Source organism: Heterodontus francisci, chromosome 5 (genome assembly GCF_036365525.1).
Source record: "Heterodontus francisci isolate sHetFra1 chromosome 5, sHetFra1.hap1, whole genome shotgun sequence".
Taxonomy (NCBI): Eukaryota; Metazoa; Chordata; class Chondrichthyes; order Heterodontiformes; family Heterodontidae; genus Heterodontus; species Heterodontus francisci.
The window spans coordinates 181897717-181915435 of NC_090375.1; the positions used below are offsets into that span (position 1 = coordinate 181897717).

The 17719-nt window shown below is 42.3% G+C and overlaps 1 protein-coding gene across 1 annotated transcript in view; it reads right to left on the reverse strand.

The window, feature by feature from the left end:
• washc5 (WASH complex subunit 5) overlaps positions 1–17258 on the reverse strand; it is a 79392-nt gene extending 62134 nt beyond the window's left edge. Inside the window, exons 1-8 of the mRNA XM_068032436.1 lie at positions 16757–17258; positions 14936–15081; positions 14381–14465; positions 12336–12436; positions 6491–6683; positions 2464–2616; positions 1833–1946; positions 1329–1500 (exon numbers count right to left, since the gene is read on the reverse strand). Of these exons, the coding sequence (XP_067888537.1) occupies positions 1329–1500; positions 1833–1946; positions 2464–2616; positions 6491–6683; positions 12336–12436; positions 14381–14465; positions 14936–15081; positions 16757–16942 (1150 nt within the window). The 5' untranslated portion in view covers positions 16943–17258. The remainder of the gene's footprint in view (positions 1–1328; positions 1501–1832; positions 1947–2463; positions 2617–6490; positions 6684–12335; positions 12437–14380; positions 14466–14935; positions 15082–16756) is intronic.
• Between the last annotated feature and the right edge of the window lie 461 nt (positions 17259–17719).

A 17719-nucleotide genomic window follows, 5' to 3' on the forward strand; every position in this document is an offset into this window, starting at 1 on the left:
CCTACAACCTCTACCTTCTAGAAAGAAAATGGCAACAGACTCGTGGGAAAACCACCACTTCCAAGTTCCCCTCTAAGTCACACACCATCCTGACTGGGAAATATATCCCTGTTTCTTCATTGTCGCGGAGTCAAAATTCTGGAGCTCCTCCCAAACAGCATTGTGGGACTACCTTAATCACACAGATGGTTCACCATCACCTTCTCAAGGGCACTTGAGGATGGGCAATAAATGTTGGTCTTGCCAGTGATGCCCACATCCCACAATTGAATAATAAAAACATTAATTGAAAACAATGACTGAGTGCAATGCATACAGTAGCAAAGTGGGACTGTGTTGCATTATTTGAGAACTGAGATCATGGAGGTTACAGAAGTGATTTTCTTTCACCAGTGGGGCTACAAGAAGCAAGGTCTGAATCCAGCCGAGACCAAGGGGATAAAATCTTTTCTCTATATTGGGTGCAATATGAAAGTTTTCATTAGCCTCGACAAATACTTCTTTTATTTTAGCCTTCCACCTTCGTGTAGGCAGGTCTTGCACAACCACACAGCAACACATTAAACATAAATCTACCAGATTTCTTGGACGGATACCCAGCGGAGCCCAGGGTTTTTTTTTTTAAAACTTGGTTTTCCTCACTGCCCCCAGCCGAGACAGGACCAGCACACGCGCTACTCCAGCCGTGTCAACAGCAAGCGTTAGCGATGACATCATGACACCCGTGAACCAAGTCATGGGCAGAATGGCAGGCCCACACAACAAATGGGGCTACATAATAGAAACAGTAAATGTCAGACCGCAGCATAGTTAGCTGCTTCTCCCTGCACCCAGGCGGCAACACAAAAGTGGTTCAAGTGCCTAGTAACTGCTAGGACCACAAAGATTTGGAGAAACTGCAACGGAGAATCAATGCCAAATCACAGAGTTCCCACTGAATTCTGTACCTAGTCATGGTATACCTAAGCAGCTGTTAATTGAGCATAATATCAAGGCATGGCAACTTTAACAAATGTTATATGTAAGACTTTCTATTTTGGGGGGTGGGCGGGGGGAAAGAGAAGATAGTTCAAGGGTCTCAGCACTAATATATATTGTTCAATATTTTATCAGACAATGTCTATCTCATTTATGATTTCCTTTGAAGACCCCTTTTTATCTTGTGATGCTCCTTTAATGCAATGTTTTCTGAAAGATTTTTACACTTAGCAATTAGAAATAAATCAGGTAGGTGTTGGACACTTTCAATATAGCACTTCCTTGAATGGTCCCAAAATATTCCAGGATCTCAACTGTCCTTCGTTTTGAATAGGTTCTCAGACATTTACCAGATTCAGCAGTGTGAAGCATCAACCAGCGAATCGTCACATTACAATCTCTCAGGCAGTTTAATAGCTTAGGGATGTGGTCCAGCACAAACTCTTCCCTCAAGAAACCTTCCTTCAGAAACTGCTGCACCTGCTGGCGCAGCCGCTCAACACTCACACCGTATCGACCTGCCTGCAAAAAGAAAACCCAGGTCAACCTAAGCATCACATACAATGCATTGAATTTGTGTTTTTATACAAACAGTGGGGGTGAAATGAAGTCTTTGGCAATGACGCAAAATGGCAGATAGCAAAACGGCATCCCGTTTTGCACCCTGCCTGATTTTCTTTGCCAATGAGGTCAAAGGTTGTAAAATGGGATGCCAATTCGTTAACGACTGTTATGCATTATCGCCACAGTTCAATTAACACCCCAGTGCATTTTATACAGGGTAAGAAAAGATGTAAAATATCCAATGCATGAATTACAACAAAAAGGGAAGGCCCACCCTTCAGAGATCATACCTGCTCCCTGATGTTCAGCTGCTCCAGTGTATAATTGAGGGCTGTCTTTGCAGCTTTGTATGGTTCCCAGGCCTCAATAAGGTTGACTGTGATCCCCATGTAAATGCTGATCACCTGATGTGAAAAAAAGAAACCCAAAATGCTCAAGTCTTGTTCAAGTATCCTGCCTTTGTAAATTCATCACATTTTGCATCATGTTGCCGACATTACACCAGTGACTGCACTTAAAAAGGATTTTATTGGTTGTAAAATGCTTTGGCACTTCCTGAGGTCATGAAAGGTGCTATATAAATGCAAGTCTTTCTTTCATAAAACAAATTGCACTCATTACAGTGCTATACAATGTTGAAAAACTGATGCAATGGAAGGTTAAAAGAGATCCTCTGGAAACTCATCCAATAGCATGGACTCAGACCTGACCATTAAAAAAAGCCTTCAAAACAGAATTGGTAGTTTTATGATTTCAGCTAGTTGCTCCAAAAGAACATTGTTTTTTTTTCATTGAACAGACTGGCTGCGCGATACAAAGAAGCAGTAAGTAAGTAAGTTTCTGTGCACTGGTTCTTTTTAAACAATCTCATAATATCCTGCAGGCAAAGTTTTGGCATTCATACAGTTCACATTCACTTACCCAGTTGTCTGGAAAGTATTTATCCACTATCTCCCTCATCTTGGCTTGTTGGGTGTGGAGTATGGATGGTTCAAAGTAGAGGATGATGTAAAGCATGGCAGCCTGAGTAGCAAGGGCTGTACTACGGTGTTCTGGCAGTGGATATGCTGAAACCTAATTTAAGAAATACACAAAATTAAAAGGGAAAATTAGTTAAAAATGTACTTTTCACATCATAGAATGATGATTAAAATGACTTTTGCTGGTAACTGAATCAAAGTCTTCATTTTTCACCTGTAAACTGGGCAAATGGCATTGTGGTGGGCGAGGGAGACACATTAGCTGCCCCTAGGTAGGCAATGGCATGCGGCCTTGTAAACGGGCAAGTAGCACACCTCTGTCTGTACGCCACACACGTCCTCATCCAATTATACCAGGTGCTGAACAGCCTAACCAACACTCCTTAAAGGGACCTCTGGGTTTTGTTTAAGGCCCAGAATTTTGCGTGGACTATTTATGTGGGGCAGGAGCGCTCCTTCTGACCCCACAAAATCAAAAATAGCCTGCTGCTGGCCCACTGAACGACCCTCTCCGGGATCAGCTCACCTCCCCTCCCACTGACGACCCTCTCCGGGATCAGCTCACCTCCCCTCCCACTTCCTCGCTGCCACTCCCAGCATGTTCAGCACAGGAGCCAGCCAATTTCCTGCCTTCCCACAACCAACGAGATGCAACAGGGTGCCCACAGCTCACCACTGTCATTCAAATGAAAATGTTTCGGGCCTCCGGCCTCCCAATGCCAGCTTTGGGCAGGCAACATAGTCAATCCGCCAACTTTACCACCATTAACGGGCAGAATTCAACCGCCCCCCCCCCCCCCCATGTATTATTCAGCTGCTAAAGTGAGCGTCTATTCAAAAAGGTAAAAAAAATCAAACTGTTTAGAAAATACAGTACAGGGTTAGAAAGAGATCAATTAAAAAGATTGGAGACATTGTGGAGCTGTTAGAAAGCAGTTAATCTGGCAATAATCCTGTTATTGATTTCTCTTTATATTAATTTCTTTGTATTATCTGTGTCCAGTAACTTTTCAACTGTAGCTGCTGTCGCTCGCAGTTTGATTGTCCCTTTGATATAAATAGATCCTGTAACAAGACCTTGAGAATTCTAAGGCATAGAGGTGGATGTGAAGACAGCATTTAGTAGGCATATTCACCTTTCAACTTCATAAGGATGCAAGAGATATGTGACATTTTTATGGTGGCTGGATGAAGTTGGCAGGAAAGGGTTGTAGTTATCAGACATAAATAGTTGCACATGGAGGCAACCTTTGAAGCCCACATCTGTCAAAGGGATACGGCCTAGGATGATGGAAAATAACACTCTCACAGATGGTTAAAAGGCTTTTGATAGTTACGGAAATTCATGAACTGTCTCCAGCCTAAAGATTTGATTAACAGATCACTCAGGATATGCAAAGATGAAGTTATTTATAAAAGGACACAAAATTAAAGTTAGGTAATGCTGAAATATAGCAGGATTGATAAAAAGTATAAAATAGTGGGTGATGGGGATGGATCTCTCAGAATTCAATGAGGCATGATCAGCCTGGCAAACTTTGAGCTTGAAGCCATTAACATGTGTGAATTCTCCAGTGAATTTGCAAGGTTTTGCCATAGGTGCTGTTAAGTGTATATTTAATTAATGTCAGTAATAGTTATCATATGCTTAATAATTCTGTGAATATCTACCTATAATGCCGTGGAACCTTTATTTTGAATTAAGTAACTTATAATGAAGAACACACAATAGATCCAGTATTGTGTGTTTAGATTAGATTAGATTAGAGATACAGCACTGAAACAGGCCCTTCGGCCCACCGAGTCTGTGCCGAACATCAACCACCCATTTATACTAATCCTACACTAATCCCATATTCCTACCACATCCCCACCTGTCCCTACATTCCCTACCACCTACCTATACTATTGACAATTTATAATGGCCAATTTACCTATCAACCTGCAAGTCTTTTGGCTTGTGGGAGGAAACCGGAGCACCCGGAGAAAACCCACGCAGACACAGGGAGAACTTGCAAACTCCACACAGGCAGTACCCGGAATCGAACCCGGGTCCCTGGAGCTGTGAGGCTGCGGTGCTAACCACTGCGCCACTTGGAAAGCTTTTTTTTTTGAAAGGCAAAAACAGGAAATTAATGCTAGATTTACTGATATATAAATATGCACACACATCCACACGCAACAGATCTCATGTCACACTGCTCACATTAAGTAGGAAGATACACTGCTTCAGAGAGGATAAGGAGTGTTCTCTTCTTAGGCAGTCTCTCGGGAACAGGGATGACTTTCTTCCACACCAGGTTGTGGGTCCTTAGGTGACCGAATAGTCCAATCCTGATATTCCAGGTCCCGAAGATCATTTTGAGGGGGTGGAAGATGCCTGTGCGTGAGTTCTTTTAACGTGGGGTGACCATTACACACCAGAGTGTTATATCATGTTATGGACAATGTATTGATCTGCTAAAATGTCACCTTGAGTCCACAAAGACTAATTATTGAATAAACTGTGGTTCAGGTCAAAGGTCAATTGTTGTTTGGTCAGAGAGCACTGCACATTGGAATATATTTGGCAGTTTAAGAATGTAAGTTAGACAGTTCATGAGCACCCAGTATTTTAAGACTATTTTGCATCTGTAACAAAGTCCGATGTCGGTTGAAGTACTAATTTTTAATTACATGGATGGATTTACGACAAAGCCATTTGTAAATAATAGACAGCAGAACTACTTGACGTTAGGAAGCATATTTTAGTGTGCATGATAATTTACCTATACCAAAGCAATTTGCTCAGGAAATAAACAGAAGACTGCTAAGTTTTCCATTTAGTTTGCATCATGGCTATGGTGATTTGCCCACTTGTGCTATTTTATTGATAAACATATTCTTCAGATCTTAATTATTATTTATTGCCATTATTTGCTACTATTTACCTTAGGTTAGCAGAACATACATAACAGAACATATGCCACATCCAGCGTGATGCCACTACCAAACGCATATTCCCCTCCCTTCCCCATCAGCATTCCGAAGGGATCGCTCCCTCCGCGACACCCTCGTCCACTCCTCCATTACCCCCACCACCTCGCCCCCTTCCCATGGCACCTTCCCCTGCAATAGCAGGAGGTGTAATACCTGCCCATTTACCTCCTCTCTCCTCACCATCCAAGATCCCAAACACTCTTTTCAGGTGAAGCGATTTACTTGTACTTCTTTCAATTCTGTATTTGCTGCTCACAATGTGGTCTCCTCTGCATTGGGGAGACCAAACACAGATTAAGTGACCGCTTTGCAGAACACCTCCGCTCAGTCCGTAAGCATAACCCCGAGCTTCCGATTCCTTGCCATTTCAACACCCCCCCTGCTCTCATGCTCACATCTCTGTCCTGGGATTACTGCAGAATTCCAGCGAAGATCAACGCAAGCTCGAGGAACAGCATCTCATTTACCGATTAGGCACACTACAGCCTGCCGGACTGAACATTGAGTTCAATAATTTCAGAGCATTCTTTTTCTTTTTTATTTGGTTATTTTATTTATTTTTATTATTAAGTTTGTTTCTACTGTGCCTACCCACTGTTTCTGTTTTTTTAATGTTTGTGCTTGGAGTGCTTTGTGCTTTACAGTCTAGTCACACCCTCTCTGTACTAACGCTTTGTCTTTCAGCACACCATTAACATACTGTTTGCCTTTTTTCCATGACCTACTGGTCAAGTTATTCTCTGTGACCCTCTGTCCTATCAACACCTTCTCTTTGGTTATCTCTTGCCCCACCACCCGCTTTACTTGCTTAAAACCTTTACATTTCTAATACCTGCCAGTTCTGATGAAGGGTCACTGACCTGAAATGTTAACGCTACTTCTCTCTCCACAGATGCTGCCAGACCTGCTGAGTATTTCCAGCATTTCTTGTTTTTATTTCAGATATCCAGTATCTGCAGTATCTTGCTTTTATTATACATATTTCTTACCTGATTGTAAATATCATCCGATCGTAGCCGACCAACCACCATTGAGATGAACGTCCTGTTAATTGGCACTCTCTCAAAGTAGCTCTCTGGGTAGTTGGGGGGCCTCTTTGCTCCTGCCAGAGGTGAATACCCTGTGCTACGCACCAGCTTACAAATATCATCCAGATTGGAATCAGAAGAGGAACGAGCAGCACTGTGAAAGACACAAGCACATTATCCTTTTACTGCGAGGACACAAAACTGAAGTCTGTTAGCGAATGCGAGCAAGAGACAAAATAATGTCAAACACCTTCGGCTCACCAGTAGGAATGAATTCATGAATGAAATGATTGGATTATCTTTAACATACTGTCCTTTAGGTTTAAAAAGTTGCATACATCTTTAATTAAATGGCAAGTGGTAGTGACATCATGTGGAAGTGATTGAAGAAACTGATTTACACTTCAGATATAATCCATAACAGATTTCTTCTCATCTAGTCCCTCGGATGAAATCATATTAAAATAAATTCTTCAATAGCTTGGCATGGTGATATTTGTAGTAAAAATGAATGGTAAAACAGAAAATTTTATAATCAGTATAAAATAGCACTGTAATGAGTCGCAAGGATGCAACCATATCCGTAGCAAGGATTGTCACTTGCAAATACAAAGTACACAGCTGGCATAGGCCAACCTGTAGATCTGCAATTTCCAGCTCCATTAGTGTGGAGCAGTAGCAGCTGGAAAACAGCACACTAATGCTGCCAAAGTTGAACAACTTCTCATATCTGTTTAATGTGAATAATAAATCTGTCACTTCTCAGCCTTACCAGGCAGAATAATCTGCTTTTAGGAAACTACCACACCATACCCTTCAACTGAAAAAGTTTCCCCGTCATCGACAGAACTACACCAATGGTCAGAAAAGGTTGAGCAGTATTGAATGTGACCTAGATACAGCTTGCTGGAATGGTAGTGGGAAGGTATGGTGCAAGTGCGAGACAGTAAGTGAGAAATGACTTAGAGTGTGTTTGAAGCTAATGGCACCCAGAGTCCTTACAAATTTGCAAAGCAGATAACACAATTATTTATAGGACTTGATAATTTCAAAGGGCCCTGGTCAAAATCTGCTATATTCTTTAACAGGGGGTGGGGATTTTAAAAACGTAAGCATGGACAGCAATTGAATTGTAGTAATGTGAAGTCACCCTTGTATACTGTTCTAATGAACTGAAAGGACGTGCTGAAAGCCAAGCTTAAAATATGACTCCACCAGAAGTAGATCACATTCACAACTGTACACAAGCACTTACAGCTTTATTAACTACTAAAGAAGCCTGATAATAGATCAGCAGAATTTTCTCTCATTTCAAGTACTCAGCAGCAGAAAGTTGAAGATTCAAGATTGCAGCTGAGCTCTCTGATCGGCTGGATGTGACAAGTAGTGTTCCCGAGGGGTCTGTACTGAGGCCACGGCTGTTCGGCATGTATATAAATGACTTGGATGAAGGAAGAAAGCATTTATATCCGAGTGTGCAGATGGCATCAAGCTAGGAGGCATACCAAGTTGTGCAGCTGGGTGCAGAAAGTTACAAAGGGACATAGATGGGAAAAACCAACGCAGAGGAAGTTTAATGTGGGGGAAGTGTGAGCCGGGGAGGCAGTGGCGGAGTGGGATTGACACTGGACTAGCAACCCAGTGATCCAGAATATTGCTCTGGGGACATGGGTTCGAATCCCACCACAGCAGAAGGTGGAATTTGAATTCAATTCATAAATCTGGAATTAAAAAGCTAGTCTAATGATGGCCATGAAACCATTGTCGATTGTTGTAATGTCTTTTAGGGAAGTAAATCTGCAATCCTTGCCTGGTCTGGCATACATGTGACTCCAGACCCACAGCAAATGTAGTTGACTCTTACATGCCCTCTGAAATGGCCGAGCAAGCCACTCAGTTGTATCTAACCACTACGAAGTCAATAAAAGGGAATGAAACCGGACGGACCAACCAGCATCGACCTACGCACAGGAAACGACAACGGCAAACCCAACCCTGTCGACCCTGCAAAGGCCCTCCTGACTAACATCTGGGGGCTTGGGCCAAAGTTGGGAGAGCTGTCCCACAGACTAGTCAAGCAACAGCCTGACATAGGCATTCTCACGGAATCACACCTTACAGACAATGTCCCAGACACTACCATCCTATCCCTGGGTATGTCCTGTCCCACCGGCAGGACAGACCCAACAGAGGTGGTAGCACAGTGGTATACAGCGGGGAGGGAGTTGCCCTGTAAGTCCTCAATATTGACTCTGGACCCCATGAAGTCTCATGGCGTCAGGTCAAACATAGACAAGGAAACCTCCTGCTGATTACCACCTACTGCCCTCCCTCAGCTGATGAGTCAGTACTCTTCCATGTTGAACAGCACTCGGAGGGAAGCACTGAGGGTAGTAAGGGCGCAGAATGTACTCTGGGTGGGGGACTTCAATGTCCATCACCAAGAATGGCTCAGTAGCACCACAACTAACTGAGCTGGCTAAGTCCTAAAGGACATAGCTCCTAGACTGGGTCTGTGGCAAGTGGTGAGGGAACCAACAAGAGGGAAAAACATACTTGACCTCATCCTCACCAATCTGCCTGCCGCAGATGCATCTGTCCATGACAGTATTGGTAGGAGTGACCACCGCGCAGTCCTTGTGGAGACGAAGTCCCGCCTTCACATTGCGGATACCCTCCATCGTGTTGTGTGGCACTACCACCATGCTAAATGGGATAGATTTCAAACAGATCTAGCAATGCAAAACTGGGCATCCATGAGACGCTGTGGGCCATCAGCTGCATCAGAATTGTACTCAACAATCTACAACCTCCTGGCCCGGCATATCCCCCACTCCACCATTACCATCAAGTCAGGAGACCAGCCCTGGTTCAATGAGGAGTGCAGGAGGGCATGCCAGGAGCAGCACCAGGCATACCTCCAAATGAGGAGTCAGCCTGGTGAAGCTACAACAGAGGACTACTTGCATGCCAAACTGCATAAGCAGCATGCGATAGACAGAGCTAAGCGATCCCATAACCAACAGGTCAGAACTAAGCTCTGCAGTCCTGCCACATCCAGCCATGAATGGTGGTAGACAATTAAACAACTAACTGGAGGAGGTGGCTCCACAAATATCCCCATCTTCAATGATGGGGGAGCCCAGCACATCAGTGCAAAAGATAAGGCAAAAGCATTTGTAACAACCTTCAGCCAGAAATGCCCAGTTGATGATCCATCTCGGCCTCCTCCTGACGTCCCCAGCATCACAGATGCCAGACTTCAGTCAATTTGCTCTGCGTGATATCAAGAAACGTGTGAAGGCACTGGATATCGCAAAGGCTATGGGCCCTGACAATATTCCGGCAATAGTACTGAAGACCTGTGCTCCAGAACCTGCCGCACCACTAGCCAAGCTGTTCCAGTACAGCTCCAACACTGGCATCTACCCGGCAATGTGGAAAATTGCCCAGGTATGTCCTGTACACAAAAAGCAGGACAAGTCCAACCCAGCCAATTACTGCCCCAACAGTCTACTCTCAATCATCAGGAAAGTAATGGAAGGTGTCATCAACAGTGCCATCAAGCAGCATTTGCTTAGCAATAACCTGCTCAGTGACGCTCAGTTTGGGTTCCGCCAGGGCCACTCAGCTCCTGACTTCATTACAGCCTTGGTTCAAACATGGACAAAAGAGCTGAACTCAAGAGGTGAGGTGAGAGTGACGGCCCTTGACATCAAGGCAGCATTTGACCAAGTATGGCATCAAGGAGCCCTAGCAAAACTGGAGTCAATGGGAATCAGGGGTAAAACTCTCCACTGGTTGGAGTCATACCTAGCGCAAAGGTAGATGGTTGTGGTTGTTGGAGGTCAATCATCTGAGCTCCAGGACATCACTGCAGGAGTTCTTCAGGGTGGTGTCCTGGGCCCAACCATCTTCAGCTGCTTCATCAATGACCTTCCTTCAATCATAAGGTCAGAAGTGGGGATGTTCGCTGATGATTGCACAATGTTCAGCACCATTCGTGACTCCTCAGATACTGAAGCAGTCTGTGTAGAAATGCAGCAAATCCTGGACAATATCCAGGCTTGGGCTGATAAGTGACAAGTAACATTCGCGCCACACAAGTGCCAGGCAATGACCATCTCCAACAAGAGAGAATCTAACCATCTCCCCTTGACATTCAATGGCATTACCATCGCTGAATCCCTCACTATCAACATCCTAGGGGCTACCATTGACCAGAAACTGAACTGGAGTAGCCATATAAATACCGTGGCTACAAGAGCAGATAAGAGGCTAGGAATCCTGTGGCGAGTAACTCATCTCCTGACTCCCCAAAGCTGTCCACCATCTACAAGGCACAAGTCAGGAGTGTGATGGAATACTCTCCACTTGCCTGGATGGGTGCAGCTCCAACAACACTCAAGAAGCTCGACACCATCCAGAACAAAGCAGCCCACTTGATTGGCACCCCATCTACAAACATTCACTCCCTCCACCACCGACGCACAGTGGCAGCAGTGTGTACCATCTACAAGATGCACTGCAGCAACACACCAAGGCTTCTTAGACAGCACCATCCAAACCCGTGACCTCTACCAACTAGAAGGACAAGGGCAGCAAATGCATGGGAACACCACCACCTGCAAGTTCCCTTCCAAGTCACACACCATCCTGACTTGGAACTATATCGTCGTTCCTTCACTGTCGCCGGGTCAAAATCCTCGAACTCCCTTCCTAACAGCACTGTGGGTATACCTACCTCATATGGACTGCAGCAGTTTAAGAAGGCAGCTCACCACCACCTTCTCAAGGGCAATTAGGGATGGGCAATAAATGCTGACCTCGCCAGTGACGCACACATGCCGTGAATGAATTTTTAAAAATCCACAAATCAGAAATATTTTCTTAACGATAAGACTAGAAGCGATGGAGTTCAAAGGTATTAGGCGTCCAGGTATAGAAACCACAAAGCTAGAGCAGAGGTACAAAAAGTAACCAAAATCCTAATGGAATATTGGTCTTCAGTTGTATGGAGCCTTGGTCCGACCCCATATGGAGCACTCGGTTAGTTTTGGGCACTGTATCTCAGGGAGGATATTTAGGCCTTGGAAGGAGTACAGCACAGATTCACCAGCATGATACCAGGGCTTAAACAGTTAAATTATGAGGACAGGTTGCATAAACATGGCTTATATTCCCTTGAATTTAGGTGGTTGAGAGGTGATCTAATTGACCGATTTGAAATGATAAAGGGATTCAATAGGTTGGGTATAGAGAAATTATTTCCTCTGTTGGGAGAATCCAGAACAAGAAGGCATAATCATATGTTCCTATGGCAGCAGAAGAACTTGCAAAGGTGAAGCGTGACTGCTCTCAGAAATTTATTTGGGGATCAGCTATTTTAATTCTGATCAATACTAACTATCTTATTGCTTTAATACAGAGATCAAACTACACAATTACTCTGGCTGGCTGGCCAGAAATGCGAGTCACATTGTAACTCTTGCAAACCTAATAGCAAAGGCTGTGGCACTATTATCAACATTCTGGAAGCAGATCACCCACCCAGTGAGAAAAGTAGAAGGCAAGATAATAGGCGTTTTTTTTTCTAAAAAGAAAAACATGTTAAAAAACAAAGTACATTTTATAAATTGAAGCATTTGCAAGTGTTCAAGACAGTGGCACATTGAAGAATTCCAGGTTCTCTCTCAATTTGCAACGGTATCTGGACTCAAATTTGTCGCTGCCTTGTACATTCTGTGCAATAAAAACTTGAAATGACGGGACCTTGTGTATACCGTCTTCATACAGTGTACGCTACCTGTATCTGTAGTAGGAAACCAGCATCCTTTCTCTCAACTCTCCTTCAATCTTGTGGTCAATAACCAGCAGCATGACTCCATACAAGTATAAGGCTTCACACTAAACACCAACATCAAAAGAATATATTCAGCCAAGGGGAAAATAATCAAATAGAAGTACATGATGGCTGCCACAAGTTTATTAAGGCTGTGAGAACACCACAACTTTCACTTTTCTAAGCTTTTGATCAAGAACTTTATAGTTACTGCTTGCGGATAAGAACAAATAAAATAGGAGACAAGGCTGCCCGCAATGACAGAGGTCCACACTCACACTTCCCCAACATACTCCCACTTCTGGGCCTAATGTCAGGGAAAGTGGGGAAAAAAAATAAACACAGCAAAGTCACACTCCTTTACAGCCCCCGGCAACTAAGAGATGATATATGGATTCTTTTTAAAAAGGGGAGGTGATGGAATTCACTATCATGAATGTGCATGTAACTATTTGGTTGTTTTCCCAGCACAGAGTAGGCTAGACTATTACTTGCATATACAGTACAGGGAAAGGGGAAGAATTGAACTGTAATGGACTTGAAATCCAGGCTGAGGACTGGATAAAGAGAAAGAACAAATATTGATGTCAGGAGAAGCTTGATTATATCCCTCATACCTCATCATTTTGTTCTTTCTTTTCCTGCTAAGGATGTAACCACTTACCATGATAAGGAACATTTCAAAGAATTTTGAGTTAAAACAAAATAAAACCAATCTTTCCACTTTTCATTTTGTATTAGTTTACTTTTTGGTGATTTATCCTGCTCATCAAGGTGAATCATAGCAGCCTTGTGAAATGGAATGTTTCCCCACTTTTTGACTTTAAACATCAAACATTCGTTGGTTAGCTACAGTATATGCTGCACATTAAATAAAGATCCCTATTAACAACGTATCTTAACCCTCAACTTTGGATCAATACCTAGTGAGACGATTCCATCTCACATACTAACCACCCTGTAGCCTTCCCTCAAGTTAACTGCCAACTCTGTTCATACACCTTTCAGTTACATTCTCGCTTTCTGTCATGAATGGTTTGAACAGGTCATTTCAAAGTTGGCAAAATTATAGCCCACTAAAGAAATAATCTTAAGCCGAGACCAGTCATAGATACGTGTAGGTCTCTAATTAATTTACTTAATTTTTCTTGATTTTACTTTGACTTCAAATTTGCTGTGCCAGTGGAGAACTAGCTCCGAGACCAGAAGCCAGCACTAAAATGGTGATTGGGAACAAGTGGCCATTTTTTGCCACTTCTTGGATCAGAGGTGTTTCAAATATAAAAGGAAGTTGCTTCATAAATCAGAAGGCAACAAACCTAAATGTTGATCCCAGAGTATGACTCCTGATCACAATATAAATCAGGTATTAAATTTTGGGTGGTTCTAAATTGTGAATTCGTGTTCACTATAAACTGGATTGAGACGGCAATAAAACTTTCTGCAATATCGATAAGATGGATTTATATCCGCTGGAACTTAGAAAAGTAAGAGACGACATGATTGTAACATATAAGATCCTGAGGGGTCTTGACAGGGTGGATATGGAAAGGATGTTTCCCCTTGGGGAGAATCTAGAAATAAGGGGTCGCCCATTTAAGACAGAGATGAGGAGAAATTTTCTTCTCTCGGACGGTCGTGAGTCTTTGGAATTCTCTTCCTCAAAAGGCAGTGGAAGCAGAGTCACTGAATATTTTAAGGCAGAGGTAGATAGATTCTTGATAAGCAAGGGGTAGAAGGTTATCGGGGGTAGGTGGAAATGTGGCCATGAACCTACTGAATGACAGAGCAGGCTCGAAGGGCCGAGTGGCCTACTCCTGCTCCTAATTCAAATGTTCGTATCTAAGTAAAGGATTGTGCACTACAGTTTGCATTTATATAGCGCCTTTAACTGAGTGAAACATCGCAAGATCCTTAACTCACTTGTGTCTCACTCAGTTTGTTTCTCCATCTCCCCGTCCAAATTTCAAACAAAATACTAGTGTTTTGGAAATGCTATATTAACTTACAAGTAGTTGCTTTCCATCTTCATTTAGGAGCACAGTTTCAAGGGTCTGCTGAATGTATACACCTTCATTGAGATCTTCAAGGAATCTGAAATAATCCATCAGAAAAGTAGAATTCAACATTTGATACAAATTTAACTCAACGAGTAAAGCTGAGACAGTCATCGCACAACTCATGGAATTGGTTCTTCATAACACACTCACAGTTGCATCACTTAATTTGTTCCGCAGTTTGGTTCATACACTATGAAATCTTTTAGCACACCTGTATTTGTGCAATATCATATGTACAGATCACAAGAACAAAATCAATTAAAATAAAAGGGAAATCTGCATGTACATTACAGGCTTTGTTCACTACTTATCATATTCCCTTTTGGTGTTCTTGTCAGGCAAAAATTTCTTTACAGTTAATTTTCAAACAGGAAAACAAAACTCTTATCACCTACCAACATTTCAAATCAATCCAGGTATCCAAACATTATTCACAAATTAAGCGGCTGAAATTCAACTCTGTAAATGCAGGGATTAACAACAGGCACATGTACACATTTTTACCTGTTCAGATCAAATATGTATTTGTGAACACTTTCAAAGGCAAGGTAGAACCGTGTCAATATTTCAATGTGATTTTCACGAAATTCTTCATCTAAATCCTGAAGCTCTGGTTTAGACTCCAACTTGCCTTCATAGTACTCAGGACCCTAAAATAAGATTAATTTTATCATTAAAATAACAGAGTCTTTCCTTTAAAAGATATATTAACTCATCAAGGGAAACTAATTGCGATGGAATAATTTAATCAGTTATCAAAGTATAACAACAGCCCAAGATGGCTTTGCCGGATTTTTTCTTCATCCCAATGTTGCTCGTGTTTTCCCAAAGCTATTGTCAAGATAAGGGTTAGGTATCCCACTACTTATTGGCATAATAAGTTTGAGCACCAGTTCTTTCATGGTCCCGGATTTTGCGGTGATAATGATAGTGAAACTGTTAGCGTTTGCGGTCATCATTCCACTGAAATTGTCAGCAACTTCAGGAGTCTACATATGCTCAGAATAATGTGGAAACCCAGAAGTTGCTGACAATGGTTCTGCACTCCACCAAAGGGTGTGCCGTAATGTGCGAAGCAATTGATGAAAACTTCCATTTTTACCCTGTTAGTCTCACTGTAAAAACACTTTGAAAAAGTTACATGTTGTTGAATGAGATGTAACTGGATTTTTAAACAGTGTACTAACTTCATAACTACTGCTGAACACCATCACTGGCCCTGAAAAATGACTGTATATTTGTGGAATATCAAATTTCTCTATTGTGATAAAAAAATTCCACATTTTTAAACTAATATCAAAATTAAAGTTTGTTTATATGATTGGATCAAGATCGCAGCTAAAACATTATAATCACTTATTTCACTACCTGAAAATCACAAAATCCAGATTTTACCTCAATTACCGATAACTTGATTGTGGCATTGCCCACAGAGAATTATGCAGCATAGTTCTTTTTAATATACAGGACAGCAATTGAGTGAGGAGACATTAGAAAAGAAAGAACTTCCATTTACATCGTGCTTTTTAAAACCGTAATATGCCCCAAATGTGGACACGGCACTATTTTGAAGAGCAGTAAGGGAGTTCTTCCTGGTGATCCGGCCAATACTTATCCCTCAAGCAACATAACTAAAACAAATTATTTGGTCATTACCTCATTGCTGCTTCTGGGAGCTTGCTGTGTGAAAATTGGCTGCAGATTTTCCTACATTACATCAGTGTTTAGACTTCATTAGTACTTCATTGGCTGTGAAACACTTTGAGATGTGAAATTATGAAAGGCAAAGGCACTATATAAATGCAAGTCATTATTTCAAACCACATTACAACTCTCTCTTTGGGCATTACAACTGAATGGGAAATAATAGTGTGGCAATTTACAACAGCAAATATATCATAGAAATGCTTAATGGTGACAACAGGAAGTAAAGTTTGTGGGCAGGAAGTGCACATCTTACAGGAGATTTTTATACATGTCCTCAAAGATACTGATAAATATTTCACCTGCAAGAAAAAAATTGAAATGGTGACAGCTCAATGTGTATTTTGCTTTTTTGTTTAGGTTAATGCATGTCTCATGTGTGGTTGCTGTAGGTGGGGATACTGGTTAAAAACTTTCGTCCAAAGATTGAGGGAAGTCAATGAGGTTCTGCTAAAACTAGAAAGCCTGATAAACAAGAGAGAGCTGTACAAAACAAATGTGTTGCATTCATATTTGTGGCCAAATATCACAGGTAGAACGATGTAATGAACTTTTAATCAGGTTGTTTTCCAGCAGATACTGAGAACATGTCCAAGAATACTCAAGACCAGCAGCTCTCACCTTGAAATAACTGAAGTCACAGATGATGTCTCCATACTTCTGCTGCTCGGCCTTGTCTCGGAGTCTGTAAACACTCGGGATGAACTCGGACAGTCTCAAAAGTTCTGCTATGATGGCGTTACCTCGGGACACAATCCTGAGAATTGCCTGCCCGCAGAGGTTGTTCTCTGCCAGAAAGTCCACCATGGTTGAGGGGCAGCTTCCAACAACCAAGGGGGTAGCAGCAGCAGACCAGTCCTTGCACCAAAGGAAGAGCCTGATGCCGCTGGATTTATTGCAACCACCCTGACTTCAAGCTCCAGTCTTCCTCTTCGCTCCGCACAGCGTCTATAGGGAGAATGCAAGCCCCAGGACTGAATCAGCCCGTCTTCGATGCTCGCCCCTGCATCTCTCGCTGAGGTGCAAACAGAAGAGGAATTCTTCAATGCTGTTGTTGCTTGTGTGTCTTTAGCAGGGTTCAATCCACAGTGCTCAGCCCACCTCTTCCATGTTGATCATATGATTTCCTTCCTGTTAACCCAACATGTGACCAGTAGGCGCATTTTGGTGATGTTGAGCAAGCAGCTAAGACAAGTTCTGCCTCTGCTCAGCTTTTTCCAAATCAACCAACGCCCAGTGTAAACAAATAGCAAGCAAAAGTGTCCCTTTTTCTGCAATAGGGCACAACTAATAAAAAAGTAACTTTAAAAAAAAAGGAAACTTGTCCCTTGCTTGCAGAATGTATTTCAAGCCTTACTGCTTTGAAAGTATTTTATTTATTTTGAAAGCTGATCTCATTCAAAATACACCGAATCTAAGCAATCGTTTGCGAAAACAACATTTTGTTAGCAATGCAGTTTTTATTGAATGTACATATTATTCAATGTACAGCTTTGTTTTATTTTTCTATGGGGAAAAAACTGAGGAGATTCAACAATTTTCACTGCTGAAAATCACTCAAATGCAAAGAGCGGGGATGGGTCA